General features: G+C 40.7%; 2 protein-coding genes across 3 annotated transcripts; one reads left to right on the forward strand and one right to left on the reverse strand.

The window, feature by feature from the left end:
* Positions 1-28: 28 nt before the first annotated feature.
* Positions 29-12,613, reverse strand: hook1 (hook microtubule-tethering protein 1). The gene is made up of 22 exons (XM_039810539.1): positions 12,350-12,613; positions 10,461-10,546; positions 9,967-10,039; positions 9,303-9,353; positions 8,999-9,131; positions 8,614-8,681; positions 8,299-8,361; positions 6,691-6,774; positions 5,063-5,226; positions 4,836-4,976; positions 4,203-4,404; positions 3,969-4,079; positions 3,756-3,843; positions 3,427-3,493; positions 3,192-3,332; positions 2,924-3,011; positions 2,630-2,661; positions 2,451-2,533; positions 2,242-2,342; positions 2,014-2,115; positions 1,844-1,912; positions 29-1,758 (listed from the first exon to the last, which is right to left on the reverse strand). Exons 1-22 carry the CDS (start codon positions 12,392-12,394, stop codon positions 1,600-1,602), a joined length of 2,151 nt encoding a protein of 716 aa, XP_039666473.1. The 5' UTR covers positions 12,395-12,613; the 3' UTR covers positions 29-1,599.
* On the forward strand, positions 12,147-19,905 carry si:dkey-183n20.15 (RING-HC_RNF170 domain-containing protein). 2 transcript variants are annotated; one of them, XM_039810543.1, is made up of 7 exons: positions 12,147-12,258; positions 14,838-14,946; positions 15,652-15,766; positions 16,339-16,444; positions 18,027-18,100; positions 18,191-18,301; positions 19,228-19,905. In XM_039810543.1, exons 2-7 carry the CDS (start codon positions 14,918-14,920, stop codon positions 19,567-19,569), a joined length of 777 nt encoding a protein of 258 aa, XP_039666477.1. In that variant the 5' UTR covers positions 12,147-12,258; positions 14,838-14,917; the 3' UTR covers positions 19,570-19,905. The 2 variants fall into 2 exon arrangements, with proteins under 2 accessions (XP_039666477.1, XP_039666478.1); XM_039810544.1 differs by having other exon boundaries at positions 19,267-19,905.
* Positions 19,906-19,967: the final 62 nt, after the last annotated feature.

Genomic DNA, 19,967 nt, shown 5'->3' on the forward strand with positions numbered 1-19,967 from the left:
GGTTGATGCTACAGAATGTAAAACACACTCTTAGAAAAAGAATTTATTTATTCACAACAAAAAGGCATTTCTTTGTAACTCCTTAAATTCCTGAAAATTCATAATGCCTTCCTCACTTTTCATTTACACACAAACATAACACCACATATGTAGTCTCTATGCTACTTTTGATTGTACTTATCATATAAATGACACTCCTTTGAGATCAGCAATCTAAGAGAATCATCCACTGCAAATGAAAATCAAAGCGCTTTGACGACATCTATAGATCACAAATGGCAAAACCATTGTAACAGAATGCCTCTTTAGTGTTATTGCAAACATACAGAGTGACAAGGCAATCAACAGCCATTTCAAGTTGTGAAACTAGTGCAGTTTAACTTAAGACTCCAAAAGGTTGGACAGAAAGAAAAGACCTGCTTCTAAAGCGCTCTTCACTCTGAACTTCCATTAACACTAAAACAGCCTGAAAACATCCATGATTAAATATATCGACTACAATGCTACAAGTAATTAAGATTCTCAAGTTACAATTGTCAGGTACAGTATGAAAGCTTAACCTGGATCTGACATTTGGATCAGAAGCTGGTGTTAATTCATTGTTAACATTACAACTGTACAACTTCATAGACTTTATTTCTTACTAACAAATATGATTCAAGATATTCAGTGAATAATAAGGCCTGCCAGTTTTCATTTAGAGCATGCTGCCAGGGAGGAAGTCAAATCACACTTTAAAGTATAGAAAATACATGATAAATACACTAGTCCTGAATTTCTTGTGTAGGATTTGTTGTTGCAGCACCTCAGAGGTTGACACTTAATATGGTTTAAAGGATTTTCACAGCTTTACATGATGGGCTTGTTCCATTTTAGTAAAAAGAAAATCATAGGTGACTAATCTTTGATGCTTACAAAGCAGTTGGTGGCCAGCACCACATATAGCGGGCATTTTCTCATCTGAAGCATGTTTGTCTTTTCCTCAGTCTGCAAGATGACTACATTAGTACCCCCTTAACTGCATAGTGCGATGGTATAGTTCTCCATACATTAACAATCATCTGAAGTTAGTTGGCTTTAGCATTCAAGTAACCCTTTAAAAAAAGAAAATCACATTCATATATAGTACGGGCTCCAATTCTGAATAAAGGAATTCATTTCCATTTATCTCATAACTCTTCAAGTACACAGCAAGACAGGAGACTGAAAGCTAAATTGATTGTAGCAAGTATTTAGCCGAATCTCCTGTTCGCCAAGCAAACCCACAGGGCAGTTAGGAAATATGCTCTAAGTCTACAGGTTGGGACAGTGTGCCCTACTTTAGCTAGTGAGCTGAACACAAGTTGTATAAAAAGGTCAGCCTGTAGTTAGTGTATTGTGGGACAGGATGCTATAGTTTCAGGTGGGTGACCTATACGGTTGTGTTTGATGAGTTAGTGCTCATTGATCCCAAGGAGCTCATCCGTGACCCCTCCACAAGCACCAAGAGCAGAGTGTGTTTAAGGTCACTTGAGTGCTCACTGGTGGGAGGGAGGGAGTGAGGGAGAGTATGCATCCCTTAACTGAATAAACGGGATCCATTTGGCTCTATGACAAGGTCTACTTGGAGGTAGTGGCAGGCACGCTGATGGAAAGCGCACGGCGTGGGGCGTTTGAGACTTGTCGCTGCTGGGACAAGAAGGACTGGCCGGGGGACAGCACGGAGGAGGTGCAGCCACCGAGACGGGATTCAATCGCCAGCTTCTGAAAGTTTAGACTCTGAGGGCGAAGAAAGACAAATTTGGAAGGTCAATAACATCATAAAAAGGCAGGAGATACATCAGATAGTTTGATCCCGTTTTACCTTGTTATACCACGCAGTGACGATTAGCTTCTCCTCATACTCTCTCAGTTTGGCCTGCTCACATTGACGCTACAGAGGCAAAACAAACAAACATGAGTTACGTTTGAAAACCAGTCCTTTTTGAAAAAATACTGTATGTTCACTGTGGACGAGTCAAAAAGCAGATTTACTTCCAGGTTGAGAAACTGCTTGTCCCGATCTGCTAACTGGTTCCTCAGGGCCTGGATCTCAGCGGTGGCTGGATTTAGCTTTGGATCCAGCGCTCGGATAACCTACAAGCACAAAAGGAAGGGCAGTTCTGAAGTCAGATCAAACTACTGGACTTGACCTCGTGTTTTAAGGAATAACAAAACTAGAATAAAAACAAAGAAGAGAAATTATATTATCTTAGCACTCACGTTGCGAGCTTTCTCCAGGTACATTTTGTACCTCTCTTCCATGGCCCTCATGTCGTCATCCTTCTTCTTCAGAGCAGCCATCAACTCATCCAGCTTCAAGGCTTGGAGCCAATCAAGAAGTCATGAGGTTTCACTTCAGTCATATTGTGCTGCTGTGTGTTGATGCATTGTTGCAGTAATGGTGTCATATTGGGGAAAATCAGACTTACAAGTTTGCGTGTTGTCAGGCTGAAGGTCCTCCAGCAGCTCTTTCTTCTTCATGATTTCGTCCTGAGCCTCGTTCAGCTGGACCCTGAGGAAACAAATGTCTCTTTACCTCCCTCTACTGGACATTTGATTTTACATCTCTCGACTTTTGTACAAGATTTGACACATAATTCACACTTACATGTGCGCGTCGAGTTTCCGCTTCAGGTTTGACTGGAAAGAAGACATTTTAAAGCTTTCACAAATACAGTACAAAGGTTACATTTGTTAAAATCGATTAATTGTGCACTGAAAAATAAACACATTTGAAAAAATTACCTAAATCAGTTTAACAATTTTGACTGAGAAGTGAAAACATAATCTGATGTGATTTCCTTCCATAATGCCATGCCAGCGCAAAGTCTAAACAGCTTAATAAGATTAACTCTGAGGGACATTTTGTCTGTATGGGTGCCAGCAGTCCTGGCACACTCACATCATCAGGTTTGGCCGCCTGGCTCTGCAGAGCCTTCTGTAGGTCCTCCACCTGCTGCTGCAGCTCGCTGATCCGCTCTCGACTCAATCTGCAGATTGATCGCCATGACGAGAAAGGAATTTGAACAAAAGGACACATTTAGACAGAATACACTTTAGCACACAAAGCATAACAGAGCTATAAAAAAAAGCAAAGCAGCCACTGACTATGGAGAAAAATATCACGTCAACCTGTTGCTAAATTACAAAGAGAAATTAACTCAGTTAACCTGTTCTCGGTGTCCAGTTCACTGCGCGTCTTATGTGCTTCCTCCAGCTGGGCCTGCAGTGTGGCGATCTTCTCCCTCTCACACTCCTCCTGCTGCACTCTCAGCATCTTGTTCTCATGCTGCAGCCTGATGAACCTTTCTCTGACCAATCACACACATACAAAGTCAGTGTTCACACACCACACTGGAGCAGAAAGTGAACTAATTCTACACTTTCAGAAGCAGTGTCTATTACCTGTACTCAATGGGTATTAATTCAGCTGCCAGGTTATCATGGCTAGGGCTGGCAGAAGGAAGAATGCCTACATGAAGAAGAAAAAAAAAAAAAAAAGCATGTGCGTTTTAGAATATCAACATGACAAGTGGCAAAGCAGCGCAGATAAAAAGAAGTTACAATTCAATAATTTATTTTTTAGAGTTTTGTTGATTTTTTTTCTGCTGCTTTTTGATTGAACTTATGTAAGATCACCTACTCTCTAAGGCCAGTGGAGAGCAATCTATATGCAGATTTTTGTCCCAGCCAATCACAACATCAGATAAACACTACTGTCAGATTTGACATACCTGCTTGGGAAAGCTGGTGCTGTTGAGCCTGAGTGCATCGCAGCTCCTCATTGATCTCCTTCAGAGAATCTCTCTCGATGATTGTCCTCTAATGGAGGGGAAGATATGTTAAAACAACAGTCCAAATGTTAGGAAAGGATGTTACCACGGTGAGAGAGAAAAATAATAATCCTAGTGACGATTCTTCCTGACACATTTCAAAAGCTGCCTCACCTCTTTCTCCTTCATCAAGGTTTCGTGTTTTTCCTCCAATTTGGTCATCTCATAGGCCAGGTTGTCTGCTCGCCGCGACTCCTCAGACAACTTCCTGTGTAGCTCCTGGACCTGACAGACACAGGATGAGAAAACATACAAACAAATTAAAGAAGAGGTTATAAAATCTGTGCAATATGGTTAATAACATATGAACTCCCTTTACTATCCAACCATGCTTTGCATAGAAGATACCTGTCTCTTGTATGTCTCAAGCTGTGCGCGGGCAGCGTTGGCCTTGCGCAGTTCTTCCTCCAAGCTGACAGTGTTGTGCATGTAAGTCATGTTGTTCTCCTCCAGCAGCTTCATTTGCCTCTTCAGATCACCTAGATTCTCCAGTTTACGTTTGTATGTATCCACTGAGGCCTCCAGCATCACCACCCGATCTGAGCAGTTCCTACAATATATGAATACAAAATAAATGCACAAAAATATCAGTTGAAAAAGCTAATCCATGGTCTCCACTTGCACAGATGAGGGAGTTGTTTCTTTTTTAGAGTTGTGATGATGTTGTTTTCCTGCTGCTTTTTTTGTGCTCATGCAAGATCACCTACTTTCTCAAGGCCAGTGGAGAGCAATTTATATGCAGATTTTTGTTCCAGCCAAACATAACATGAGATAATTTTACTCACTAGCACACTGTGAAATCATAAGCTTTCCTCTCCACCTGGTGGCTCAGGACCAACTGGCTATTTCTCATTCTGAGGCAACAATGACGTCTGTCTGTATGCTGCTCCTTGGCGTAAGAAAGTAGCAGTTCATGACATTATTTAAAGAAAATACTTTGTCAGACCTGATCAACCTGCACTTGCCCTCACAGACACAAACCTCAGAACGTCCAGTTCATCTTTGAGGGCTCGAGACTCTTCTGCCAGGCTGGTGAGCTCGTCGTTACGGTGCTGAACCTCGATCAGCTGGTTCTCCAACTCTTCACAGTGGATCCGGTAGTCATCCTTAGCAGCCTCCAGCCTAAAAGATGCAAATGCACACAATCATTCAGACTTTTACAACCATAATGAAGTTGCTGCGGTACATTTAAGCAGAACGTGACACACCTGAAGTTCTCCTCCTGCAGTGCCTCGAACTGTTGCTGCAACTGGCTGTGTTTCCTTCCTGACGGGGTGCTTGGGTCGTCGAATGTGTCCAGCTGATTGGCTCGGTCCGTTAGGACGTCATTCTCAGCCAATAAGCTGTTCCGTTCCTCTTGCAGAACAGCCACCTGTCCAGTTACAATAAGGTTTAAAGCCGCTCTCACAAGTGATACAATTTTAACAAAAGTTAAGTGGAATTTAACATACAAACTAAACATATATTTGGGTCAAGTCAGCAGGAAGAATCGGTGCAGTTAAATCTCTTTGGTCAATTATGTCAGGCAAAGCAGCAGACACATTTGAGAGTCAAAGACCACACGACCACACACACACACACACACACACACACACACACACACACACACACACACACACACACACACACACACACACACACACACACACACACACACACACACACACACACACACACACACACACACACACACACACACACACACAAAACACACACACACACACAAAAACCTATTCCAGCTGTTAAAGCAAACAGTGCAGTTAATCCATGCTGGAAGCAGAGCACAAAGTGCACTTTAAACAAACATGTTAATACATGGTTAGTTAATTTGACTTCTCACCCATCACTTCCCTGATGTGAACTTTTTAAATCAGCAGACATGGGACTATTAGTCGAGATTGACCTGCCATTGTTTAAATGTCCTGCATATATGTCTACAAACCAGAGAAAAACAACCTCCAGGATCAGTGCCAAACATTAGAAACTACACGTTTAACTAGGGTGTAACAGGGTAGACCTGTATCATTCACCTTCACACTAATTGACACCAAGGGATTTTTTTAGGGATTTCTTTTTTTAAATGATAAGATATGATCATTATCACAACAATAATATTGAATTATTTGCCCAGCCTCTTTAACTTCACTATCTTACTTCTATTTTAAGTCTGCCATAGAACAAGATGCATTACAAAACAATGTGACATTGCTTTTACCAAAACATGATGATAAAATGTTTATTATGACAGACAGATGGTCCTGGGCGAATTACTGGAACAATACCACAACATATTAAACACACACTGCGTGACTCATCTGGGACAGAGTCCTGATTGAGCCGTCTGTTAGCGGAGTTAGAGTTAACATTCGAGCAGCTGGTTTAGAAGGGTTTAGTTTTGCCATGTTGGACTTACCTTGCCGCGGCGAGAGAGGAGCAAGACTGGGGACAGAACAAATCAATCTGTCGAGAGTCCAGTTAAACAGTTGGTCAGTGCCTGTGCTACATCTAGTCTGCCTGCACAGTATTGAGTGAGGCCTAGCCGTGGCACAGCATGGGCTGGTTGCCACAGTGGGACCAGCAGAGCCCAGACTCTAAGCCCACAGTCCTTCTGCCACAGCAGCTCCAGACAATGGACCCAAGCTTTACAGCGAATTACACAACTCCTGTTTATACTGTACCACAGTCATGAGTGTGCGTGTGCGTGTGCGTATGTGTGTGTGTGTGTGTGTGAAAACATGGAGATCTGAATATCGGCAAACCTACAGAAAGCATAGAGGCTAGACAGCTGAGTCATATTAATGTATATTTTTCGTGTGTGTCTAAGCTTTGTATTCACCTGTATGTCCAGCTCTTGACAGCGTTGGGCTAACGCTTCCTTCTCTGCTAGAAGTTCAGTGAGTTCTTCTAGGGCTTTTTTCAACTGGACACATGAAGGAAAAGCAGAATTAACTAACACATACATTCACATACTTTATTGAGTGGTTCTGCTGCAATATTTAGGTCAGAGGTCTAAGGCTTTCAAACCCTCCTGTAACCGTCACCTCCTCTTCATGGATCGCCACGTTTCATTTTTATCCACTGTCAAGCCTGTTGCACAGGACTCATCTCTACTGTGGTCAAAGAAGAATAAACGCCTAAGTGATGTTAAAGGTTGGAGTGACTCCTTTGAAATGCTAATGTTAACTTTAGCTGTGATGCTAACTGTCTATTTTGATCATCAGTTAAATTTTTCAGTCATTTGCTGTCTCTCAAAAGAGAGCTGGTGAAAATCAATTTGCCTTTCTTCATTTTATATCATAATAAATTGAACACCTCTAGGCTTTTTGACTTTTGGTGAGACAAACTAAGCTATTTTAAATAGTATGACGATATACAGACCAAATACTTAAAAGACTTATTATGCTTTTCTGTATTTTCTGTCATATCTAGAATGTTAAAATGTAAGATGTCACTATTGTATTCGGACCGGATTAGAACGCAAATTTCGGTTCCACTTAATGTGTCGACTGAAATATTTTCCCTCCGTCACTCCGGACAGCGGCAGACTTTTTTTTACCTTTCTCCCTTTTCTTGCCGAGTGGCGTGCCTGCCCGCTCGAGGTGTGAAGCGCGTGTCCGCGCTATTCTCCAGTATTGTACACTCTCCGAAACGGACGTAAAAATATCACACTCTCTGTAGTCTACCGTTAGCTAGCTACCGTAAATGTAGGCTACTTTTAAAATGCCATATTTTCCCTCTGGGTTCACCAAAATGGACGTAAAAGCATATTAACCATTCACTGCACGTGATCGATATTAAACATATTACACTTGCTCTGCTAGTCTATCGTTCAGGACAAGAGACCCTGGAAGCCTGGTGGTGGGGGAAACGGGACAGCCTCCCCAAATTGTCTGCCTTCAAACTCATAGCTGTGTGTACAGGCCTCTTGGACACCGTCTGAGACGAGTTTTCTCCTGTGCAGGACATGCCATAAGTCAGGAGAGGTGTCGGATCTTGCCAGAGAAGGCAAATACGGTCATTTTTCTGCAAAAGAACTGCTAAAGTTTGAAGCTGGTTTAGTTGGCATACCAACTCAACATTTATTTTGTTGCTACTTGTTAATAGTGTAACGGTTATTTAATGTTAAATTATTGTAGTTGTTTGTTAGGTGATTTAGGTTTACTTATTATATATTTACGTACTTTGTACATTGAAATAATTTTCAATTAAGAAAAAACTCCATAAAAGAGCCTTTCTTTGATGTCATTTTTCAGTTTTTCAAGAGTCGCTTTAGGAATCAGAATCGTTTTAAAAGTACCAGTTCGGCAGTTTACCAATGTTGTTAATTTCTCCCCAAATGTCGGATCACATTCCTGCTGGATAATGTCCGGTTGTGTAGTTTTTGGTTTAAAAGCCTTTATCTTTTTTGACGGTTGAAAATGTTCCCAGTTGTAAGAACACTAACCTGCTGTTCCAAGTCCCCTGACAGTTCTGCTCCAAACGGGGCCATGATCTCTTTACTCATGAGCTAAAGAGGAAAAATGTCACTGGGTTAATGAATCACACAGACTCATTGGAATAGCTGCAAAGCCTCAACCTATTTTACCCAAACACACGCATACCCTCTTCCCTCCCTCAACAACTACTGCTGTTGAAGTCCCTTTAAGACACTTGAGCTCGAGTTACTCAAAAATGTACAACTGCTCAGCCAAGCTTTTCTGGATATCTTTTACATGTCTAATCTGAGTGAGGGAGACACTTGGTACTAAGATGGACTGACCTCCTGGATGGCTGTCATGACAACATGCTGCACAGACTCCTCCAAGGTCATGATGATCTGAATGTATTCTGTCGATAGAAGGAGAGAGATTCATAAACTACACACATTGACTACATTGTTTGTTATTTTTCAGCACTTGTGTCCCACTTCCAAATGTAACACTGCTGCCATTGATTTCCCAGCCAGGCTGCCCGATGGGCTCTGCCTTTGTCAGAGGCTTGGCAGGGCAATAATTAAACATTGTTTAGCCAGGCCTTCACCTAATAGGATTTGGATGGAACAGTTCCCTTCCTATCTACTCTGTACAGCATCTATATAATGTAGTTATCCGTTTGTGTCTAATTTGTGTACACAAATTGTGTGCAACACAGAAGCAGCCGCATACCTTGTTTACGCTCACATCTGACAGCACAGCCCAATACGAGCTGCAGCAGCCTCCCCAGCTCCACGGAGTGTGAATGCTCTGCCACCAGAGACAGATCTGGCAAGGGGAAGTCTGAGATTTCCTGGGCTAAGACCTGATGGTACAGAGACAGATAACAGTAAGTGAACTGCATCGATTTTAAAAGCTCAACCTGTAAACACCTGCGTAGGCAGAGTTTTGTCTCACATACAGGAGGTGTTTCTCCCAATCATCCAATAAATGTGACAAACACCAGGAGGCTGTTGTGTACATGACCACAACCTACCTCATTATAATAATCAATCACCATCTGAAGGATCTTCTTCAGGTTGTTCATCTGAGATCACACACAAGATTATAAAATGTTATGAACTTAGTTTATAGTCAAAGCGGAGACCAAGGGGACACACTCACAACAGAGATGTACTTCAAACATTAACTTATGTTCATGCCATGACAAAAATCAAGACTTTTCAAATGTACACAAGTGAAAATATGTCTTTTCACACCAGACATTTTGACTAAAATGGCAAAATGGAATTGCCGCCATTCGTGTTAGTATTTACACCTGTGCGCTTCATACTGTGGCATGTCAAAATGTCTTTTGTGAAAGAGGTCTTTTGGGATGGGACAGCAACAGGGAAAAGACAGTCACAGCCAAACAGAGGGAGAGAGAATGGCATGCATTTTCTTTCTAAACCACCGAAACATTACATATAGCCGACATATTTGGACCAACATACATGTACACATTTCACCAGAGGAGTCAGAGCGCAGGGTCAGAGTGCGGGCTAAGCCAGGAGAAACACCCCTGGGATAGGCAGGAGGTCAGTGTTAAGGACTGTTTGGTAGGGTTGAAGCAATCAGAGGGGTTGGGGGGTTCAGCAAAACATGAAGAGAAAAGTCAGAGAGGACAGATAGGGGTTGGGGAAGACACCCCTGCTCTATACCTTCAGTCTCCAGTTATCCTCAACATCTGTTTTGATACGACCCAGCCATCCATCAGTGAACCACGCTGGGTCTCTGCAGCACACAGAGGGGAACAACACTTCATCTACACATCACTTCTCAATCAACTGTGTGCCATTCAATGTCAAATTCTTATAGATATTAATGAATGTTGCGGTTCGCTTTCGCTCATGCTTCTTTTACATACGCTAATGAGGTTTTAATAATTTCTAGAAAACAGTAGAATTCTTTTATTCAGCTCAGCGTTGCACATAACAGTGATAGTAAAAGCAACTCCGACGTAGTTTTTCTTTGGAAAGGCTCACTTATAACACAACATGCCTTTCTTTCTACCGTAGCTGTATCCCCAAAGTAGCCAAAAGTGAGGGTAGAGCTGGACAGTATTTTGTGTGTAGGTGTGTGTGTGTGTGTGTGTGTGTGTGTGTGTGTGTGTGTGTGTGTGTGTGTGTGTGTGTGTGTGTGTGTGTGTGCTCACATTTGATGCAGTGCTTGTGATATTGCCGCTCCAGTGGTCAGCTCCTCCACTGTTCTGCAGGGTGCAGGAGTGTTGAAGGTCTGCAGCTGAGAGGTACAAAACACAGCATCATTATGAGGTATGGCCAACAATCCATGGCGAGTACAGGGAACAAAACATTGTTAGGGAGGTGGTGATATGCTGAAGGACACTGCAATATCCAAGCTATCAGTGGAAAGATTCTTCACAACACTGCAGATGTACTGAGTTGTTGTACCTCACATCCAAACCACTAAGATGGAAGAATAATTAAAAGGAGAGAGGTGAAGATGTGAATAATTTAAGTAGTAGCCAGTGTGTAAGGGGAATTGTTCTTGGCTAACATCCTGTTTCTCAAACAAGATATGTACAACTGTGTCGCCCTGTACACAACTTACCATTTCTGGTGAATATCAAACCTATTTAAAAGATACCAGTTTGACATTCACTCCCATTAACCACTGAACGTTTTAGTCCAAAATGAGACAACTTGAAAATATTAACAGCTAGCATTAAAATTAAGTCCACTCTTTGGGGACAACTTTGGAAGTTATGTGTCTGATGTCCAGTGGTGGAATGTAAACAAGTACATTTACTCAAATACAATTTTGAGGTACTTGGATATTTCCATTTAATGCTACTTTAGACTTCTACTACTACATTTTGAAGGTAGATATTGTAATAGTTACTCCTCTACCACATTTATTAAACCGTTTTAGTTACTTTTGAGATTCAAAAATACTACTACTACTACTACTACTACTACTACTAATAATAATAATAATAATAATAATAATAATAAATACACATGAATAACTTTTGATTTATTGTTATTTATTAAGCTATTCAGTAGTATAGAACGTGGCTAAAACCAGCACCACCTTCACCAGCTGAAACATTAGTGATGCTTAAACATGAATGAATCACTAATTATAATCCAGTAATATTTCTGTCTGATACTGACCCATTTTGCATAATAAGTAGGCTACTTACTGTTGATACTAATAGGCTACGTAAATGTTTAAGCTGAGACTTTGTACTTTTATTTAGGTAGGATTTTAAACACAGCATTTTTACAAAGTGGAATTGCTTTTCTTTTCCTTAAAGAAAAAACGTGAATAGCTACTTCTTTCACCACTGCTGGACCTTTGTGTTCCCTATTTTTTTAGCATAAAACCTAGGCTAGTTTTACTTAGTTGTAAGACATCAACACTGATGTTCAACAAGATAACTGATGTGGCTTATGTAGTCGCAGGATTTAAATGTCAGATGAAACTGGCACGAGAACTAATTAGCCTGTTATTAACCTAACACAAACCGTGGATTCACATCACGAAGAGGAACAGGTGCAGGAACGCTAGCTTAATTATGGCACTAACTATTGTTGGTGTTCGCTACATTTTATCATTTATAAGGTTAACAAAATAGCGACATTCCACAAATATCTACCGTTTAGCTAATTGGATTAGCTAGTAGGCTACTACTTATATCCGACAAGGTAACTAACTTAAGGACATTGCTATCTTTGTGACTTTAACTGGTAACTTTATGTTAGCCTGCAGTTCCCTACATATCGTAACGTTACCGGTGGACTGACACTGTTGCTGCAGAGACTCTGCCTATGAAATGAATAACAGCTGCAGCTAATTTTCGTAATAACGATGTGCGGTTAGTATAGCTTACTCACGACTATCTGCTCTCGTTCATATTTGCCTGATTTTCTCTTGGCTGGTTAGTGTTTTCGCTGACACCCCCACCACCTATACGAACCTACTAACAGGTAAACCAAATCGCTTCCTCCATGGTTTCCTTGTATCAGGCGACACACTCCCATAACGCTAAAATAAAACAAATAATAAAAAAAGACTCACCCATATTACGAGGCTCTCGGTCAGTATCGTGTTATCGTCGTCCATTTGTTATTTTTTTAGCTCAAAACTTAAGTATTTTCCTCCACCTGTCAGCAAAGCCCTTCCGCTCCTTTCCTCTGCATTTGACCTCACCTGCTGTAAAGAGAGGTAGGCTCTCTAACGACAATTGCGTACATTAGAGAGCCACGCCGGCTGCTCCGCCATAAAATAACGTAAGATGTACGCGAAATCGCGAATTGCGCAGCTTCTTGGCGTTTGCTCACTTGCAGGCTCGAGTTGAGAAGAAGTGAGGGCGATACAAGCCGTATCCAATCAGTATTGAGATCTCTGACGATTGACAGCTGGTAAACTGCGCTGTAGCCAATCAGTGAGCGTTATGTGTGATAAACATACGCCCCTATTATCTTGCCAAAATCAAAACATTTATGATCTGTGAAATTTTCAAGGGCTTCCCCTTATTATTGATGGATATGTAATGTTGAGGAAATCCAATAAAACGCTATAGAACACAGTCAAATGTGTATGATTTAATCGGATTTTATGAAAGAGACTATTTTGGTAATTTACAGCATTCAATCTGCTGTCAAATAGCTCAATAGGACTTGTCTCCCAGTGAGGTTGTCATCCCACATTCAGTCAACAAAGTCATGATAGGCCAACTGTACAATAGAGAAAGATATACATATAGTATGGAAACCAAAACCAAAAATATAAATAAATGTGAGGCTACTTAGTTGTGCAAAAAAATTTAAACATGACAAACACCCCAAACAGTTACATATACAGCAAACATCAAATTAACAATTTCAAGAAAATTAGTTTTGCTCACAGTACTAGTACTACTAAAATATATTCATTCGATAATTTTTACTGCCAACAACACAAGTGATTGCACGCAAGTATCAGAGCAGACAAGATTGGTTCTTGCTCAACTAACAATAAATCTTAATTGCAGTTTGTTTCATTTTGGACTTTCTGGCCTATTGTTTTACAGTCTGAGGGTATGTAGTCTTAGACTACATAACCTCAGACGTCACCCTAATACCAACAGTAAATAATAATCCTGCACAGCCAATTTTGCCGGTATTGCTTGGAGTTGGAGTTGAATACAAATGGAATGTTAATCCATTTTAGCCCTTATTGTATAGGCTATATTAACTAGAAAAAAAGTATGTTCTGTAATCACCCTAAAAGCTTGGCAGCATGCCAATCATTCTCTGAATCATTTCTCATAATATGCAATAAATGTTCTTACGGGATCCACTAGCTCACACAAGGGTGTGTGTTATTATAATTCAAAGGCTACAGTGTGTTATAAATACTGACTGCTTTTAGTCACTCCAAGTTAACTGATCTCACATGTGTCACGTGCTCTCTGAGCCACAATATGGAAAACTCCAAACAAAGCTTGATCATACAGTATTACATACCTTTTGAATTTGGCTGAATTTAACACAAGGCATCCTTACGTCACTCTTTAGGGCAAACAACTAAGTGATCATGCTGATATCTCACATAACCCTAAAATCAGGGTGTGTATGGCGTGAGACTGGACTTTACCCATGTGGCCTGCAGGGGCGTCCTCTGGGCTGTATTTAACTGTCAGTAGGTGAGCGCCTCTTTGTCCTCTCTTGATCACTGAGATCCTGACCCTCTCTGAGTGATGGCGGCTATTTTTAAATGACCTGGATCCACCCCCTCCCTCTTTAGCTCCTCTTGGAAGTGGGCCTGTGTAAATATTTGACATGTTGAGTTATGTGAAGATTATCACATCTTCGCTCACTGTCAGATACAGGAAAAGTATTTTTTTTTAATTGAAGCACATAGTTTTTTGTCGTTTTATTTGCTACTTTATTGCTGCACTTTTACTTTAAATTAATATTGAAAGAATAGCACAGTATAATATTAGTTGAGAAATTGCAGGATACAGAAATCTACCTTTATACCACAGTGGATCTATGCAAGTCCTCCTTTTTGTTGCCGGGTTGATTATCATATGCTCAGGTGCCTCTCCATGACCCTTAGTGAAGAACTGTGTTAATGTCAGGGTCAGGGATATACACATGCATTTCACAACCAATAGTTTATGGTAAGAGTGGAATTATGCGAAGCAGGGCTGTTGGCAGATTAAATTGTGGGTAAATGATTGGCAAGGTCAGATCTAACCTATTTAAACACAGCATGGCTTTGATCTGGTGGCAAGTCAAATAACCAAATAGCTTGCCTCTTATCAGACTGAAGGAGGTGGCTTTTCTTTTTCATTCTTTTTTCGATGTAATGATTTGAATACGTAAACAAGTAAATTGATGATCGCAAGTCTATTGTTATTTTCACAAGTGTTCTTTTGGAGTAGCACGACTGTGTACAAACCACTGCTTTATTGATCTGACTGCATTGCTGCTCCCTTAAAGCAGGAAGACTCAGAGATCAGCTGACATTGGAGGGTGTAGTTGATCATTGACAGGCAACTCCAATTTATTTTGTACAGTGATGCTGCCAGGCAACACTTCACTTCCTTCTAGGGGACAGTGACTACCTGTCAGCTGCTGTTTCTTGCTCTATCTAACTATGCACCCCTACCACAGCTCTCAGTCCAGGTGAGTCTCATCATACATTTGGCAGAATTAAAGGGTTTGTGTCGATTGTGGGGTTATATACTATAACTGTACTTCTAATATAGTATAAGTTTTGGGTTTAGGGAAATTTCCATCTGATCTGTAATCCACTAGATTCAAAACAGTGTTTTTTGATCACTGTGTTTTAAGAGCTCCAAAAAGTATGAAACTAACAACTTTTAGACCAAAGCAAACCATAAAAAAGAAACATGTTTGATCATGTGAAGTGTATGCATGTATGATACATTAATGACAAGTATTATTGAGCTGCTTATCTGTTTCAATAACTGATTTCATAAACTGGAATCACTGTGAATATAATCTGATGACAAAAGACAGATTGTGATGATAAGGTTGTTGAAGATGCAGCCTGGGTTTTATATGACTATTTACATTATTTCTTACAATTCTAGTTTTAACGTTTCATCAAAAATATAATTTTTTTTACAAATAAATGCAGGGTCCGCTTTGGAATCCTTTGGGCAAATGACAGTCCTTGTTGATGTAACATAGCATCTAATCTGTCTATATCAGAGCCTCAGCATCTGTCATCCCCAAATCGAAAAGAGCTGAGTGCAATATACCTTATCTCACAAATCGTTGTCTTTGTGTCAGTATCTCCTCACAAACAGATATGCAGTATTTACAGCGTGTTTATCATTGTCACCATGTTGCGTCACGTTGCAGACTGGACCATCTCCACTCTGAAGGTCCAGTTGGTCATGGCCACCTCGGGTCATCCACATCTCTGCTGCTGTGCGCGCCCGAGCAGTCAGCATCAACATTAATGAGCCGCTACAAGGTGACACTGTGTTTCATACACACACACACACACACACACACACACACACACACACACACACACACACACACACACACACACACACACACACACACACACAGTAGGCACACAAGTGAAGCTGTTGTTTTGTTGTTTTGCAGGTCTTGAGTTGTTGTTATTTCTGTATTTCTCTTTTTCTATGTCTGAGATTTTTCAACAAAACGATAAAATGACAAAACAGTACAGACACACCGGCTGTAAATATTATGTAAGGCACTCCAGTGTGACGATTATTATTATTTCTTTTATTAGGGTCACAGTCTGGTGGAGAGAGTTGCTGCCACACAAATGATAATAATCTCACTGTTTACATGTCTTATTCCAGAATTGGCCAAATCAGAAGTCCCCTGGCATGTATTATACTGTAATAGCTACACAATGTAGCTATTATAATTCTTTGAACTTCAATGAAAGACAGTATCAGGAATTCTAAATGTTAAACTCTTTTTCTGCCTCGTATTTCCTTCTTCCGGTTTCCCACCTGTCTCAACTTTTGTCTCTGTGTGCTTCTCTTCTCTTCTCATCTCTTTTAGGAATTTACCCAGTCATGTCCATCCACAAGCCGAGACTGGCATTGTCCAGTCTGCTTGCAGACGGCTAGCTTCCCAGTCCAGACGAACTGCGGCCATTTGTTCTGTGGTACGAGATTCAGCACACGCTCAAAAATCCCAGGCTGACACCCAAGTATCAGAGCAGACAAGATTGGTTCTTTCATTCATGTATTAGTCTACTCCTTCATCTATGAGACTGGATTCATTCATTGTTCATTCACTCTCACACTTGCTCACGTGTTGCATCATGTGTTTATATCGTTTCGTTCATTGGCTGATCAGTGTAGCATCAGTGTGTCTGGAGCGTTGAGGCCTGTCTGTTTGGCTTTCAATAATTAACTGTTGCCATGGTTTTCCAACTCTGCCTCTCTCACTTGACAGCTGTACTCAAAGCATTCTTCTTCACCAAACACAAACACAATCAATAGTTCACCCTTGTGCAGAGGTGAACGTCAAATGCAATTCAAACCTTTAAGTTCAAATTCACATCTGATCGTTTTACATCATCATCACATTTGTATTGAGTTGGGTTAAACTTATTAGATAGTCCAATCTTTCTACTGCACCTGACACCAAGGTGAGGCAAGGCAGCCTTATATTTAACTAACTACAACAGTAATAGCAGTTACCTTATGTAGCCTAAGTCACTCCTACTTTTTTCAACTAAGGAGCAAAATGTGCTCCTTGGGGAAAAAAGATATGGTTATGCTGTGTTCATACTAACCAAAGGAACTGGACATTGTGATCAATTGTAGTCGGATGCGAAAGCCCCCTTCCCTTACTGCATTATATTCCATTAAATTAAAAAATTTTAATTGTTACCTGCGGAATTTTGTAATTTCCTTGACATAAATTAAAGTTTTCCCCATAAATTTGTACCTCAAAATGTATCAGAATGCAGGAAATTCAGTCTTTGACGCTCAAAATGACCTGGGGGACACTTCATATGGGTAACCCCGGTTATATTCACTGACTAGCCATGGAGGACCCTCCCACTTTGTTTTTGCTTCCGATGCCCATGTCTAAACACTGTCTGTTATTATTAACAGTGGCAAATAAATTATGCTAGAATGATGCATTATGCAGTTGAGGAAGAAGTATGCAGATCCTTTACTTAAGTAAAAGTAGTAATACCACACTGTAAAAATACTTTCTTACAAGTAAAAGTCCTGCATTGAATGTAAGTATCATCAGGTAAATTAAAGTATTAAAAGTAAAAGTACTCAATGCAGAAAAATCCTCACATTTTAGAAACTGGAAACAATCAAAACAGTTATGTCAATGAACGTGACATATGACGTGTCAATGAATGAAGTGTTTAATCGGCTCATCATTTCAGCGGGACTTGTAGGCCTATACAGTATATTGTTGGGTAGTTTTATTTATGCGTTTTGTGTGCAAACCTCTTAATTTGTAAAGTAACTAGTAACTAAAGCTGTCAGATGAATGTAGTGGAGTAAAAAGTACAATATTTCTCTTTGAAATGTAGTGGCGTAGAAGTAGAAAATGACCTGAAAAGAAAAGAATAAAGTCAAGTACAAGTACCTCAAATTTGTACTTAAGTTCAGTACTTGAGTAAATGTACTCAGTTACATTTCACCACTGGCATTATGGTATAAACTGTTGAATTTTCGATGAAAAAGTGTCGGTTCATGTGTTTGATTCTGCAGCTCCCTGTCTGATCGCCTACTGGAGACATGGGTCCTGGTTGGATGCAATCAGCTGCCCTCTCTGCAGACAGAAGGTACTGTATGCATGATGCCATCAAAGCAACGTCTGAACAGTCAGTTCAGAATGAGCGTGAACATGGAATAACATGTTTCTGATTTTCAAGGTCAGCGTGCTGTGCAACCTTTTTAACGAGAGTCGGTCAGACCGCCAGTCAAAGGAAGTTCTTGGGGAAATCACAGACTACAACAAACGTTATTCTGGAGCCCCACGAAGGGTCAGTACTCTATCTAACCTTATTCTTTTTTCAAAGATAATTTTTGGGGCATTTTCAGCCTTTATTTTGATAGGACAGCAGAAGACATGAAAGGGGAGAGAGAGGGGGGGAATGACATGCAGCAAAGGGCAGCAGGTCAGAGTCAAACCCGGGCCCGCTACGTCAAGGAGTAAACCTCTATATATGGGCGCCCGCTCTACCAACTGAGCTATCTGGGCGCCCCTATCTAACCTTATTAGAAACTACTCTTAAAGTCTTTCCACAGTAGGTTTTCTTTATTCTCCACCCTTTTACCTGTGTCTGCAGTGTATCAAGTGGTGCAGCTTTCTCTCACAGCCTCGAATGTAACATCAGATCGTGGAGAATATGAGAATTTTCCTACCGTTTCCTCTGTTAATAGGTTTAGTAACAGTATACCACTTATGCAACCTCAAGGATTTATTGCCCTATACAACAACTAGTGCCAGACAATGAAGGTGTCTGGTTAACACACCTCCCATTGACACACACCTGGTTGCATTTCATTTCAAATACTGATTTCCCACATGGATCTCCTTCACATACTCTTTTGTTAAAAAATAAATAATAAACGAATAAAGTGATGGGGCTGTTTACTAAAAGGTGGTGTTAAAAGGTCCTGAAATTCAAAGTATGGCAGCTGAATTTTGAGTTTAAATAGATGTCGATTAACTTTTTTCACACACTTTCAAGTCACAAAATCGAAAACTCTGTTTACTACAACTAAATACAGGAACTTATAAAGGTAATATAGAGTGACAGTGTATATGTGCTGTTGTCTACAACATTCAGATTATCTGTACCTATTATTATCATGTACTGTACGATCATACATCATGTTTGAATGTTCATATCCAGAACCATTTCATGTTTTCCTCTCTGACCAGTCTGCATACTGACCCCTCCAGGTAACAGACTATCTATGTGACGTGCCCCTTCTCCTGCAGTTACTGGCCCGCGGCCTGGGCACCATGGGAGGACTCGTGTGGTTGTTTTTCTTCAGGGTGGCCCTGTGCTGTGTGGGGACCGTGCTGTCCATCTCCTACCCTCCTCTTGACCCTGTCTCATCAGCAAATCAGCTGGAAACAGACCCCTCCCTGTGTGGACTGCTGGGGGTCCTAGATGACCTGGTGGTGGTCATCCTGCTCCTTATCTGCGTTATCAACATCAACCAGCAAATGGCGCCAGAGAGCGGAGGACACTCTGCAAATGCTACAACCTCACAAGGAGTAATGGGGAATTCACTGTAGACAGATGCTGCTGGAGTGTCAGCACAAGCTGTTTGACGTGGACTTTCATTGGATTTCTTCCTTTTGGCTGTAGCTAGTTGGATTAGTGGATGCAAGAATATTGACAGCCGCACAGCGTGTAATAGCCGTGATGTTAGATGGCGCCTGAGCCTTTCAGACTCCAGGCCTGTTTGAGTGTTTACAGAGCCTACGCAAAAGTGATATCTAAAATACAATGTTATGCAGTGTGCTGGTTTAGCTGTGGTTACAAATTTGTATTCCTTAAACTCCTAAGGCCTGACTGTGTGGCTTGGAGATATTTAATCCATATTAAATAAGCAAAATTGTCAGTTTAAATTGCCATTTCCTCCTTTTTATATTTTAATTATAATCCATATTTTTTACCAGGACAAACTGTC

This window comes from Perca fluviatilis, chromosome 9, assembly GCF_010015445.1.
Source record: "Perca fluviatilis chromosome 9, GENO_Pfluv_1.0, whole genome shotgun sequence".
Classification (NCBI taxonomy): Eukaryota; Metazoa; Chordata; class Actinopteri; order Perciformes; family Percidae; genus Perca; species Perca fluviatilis.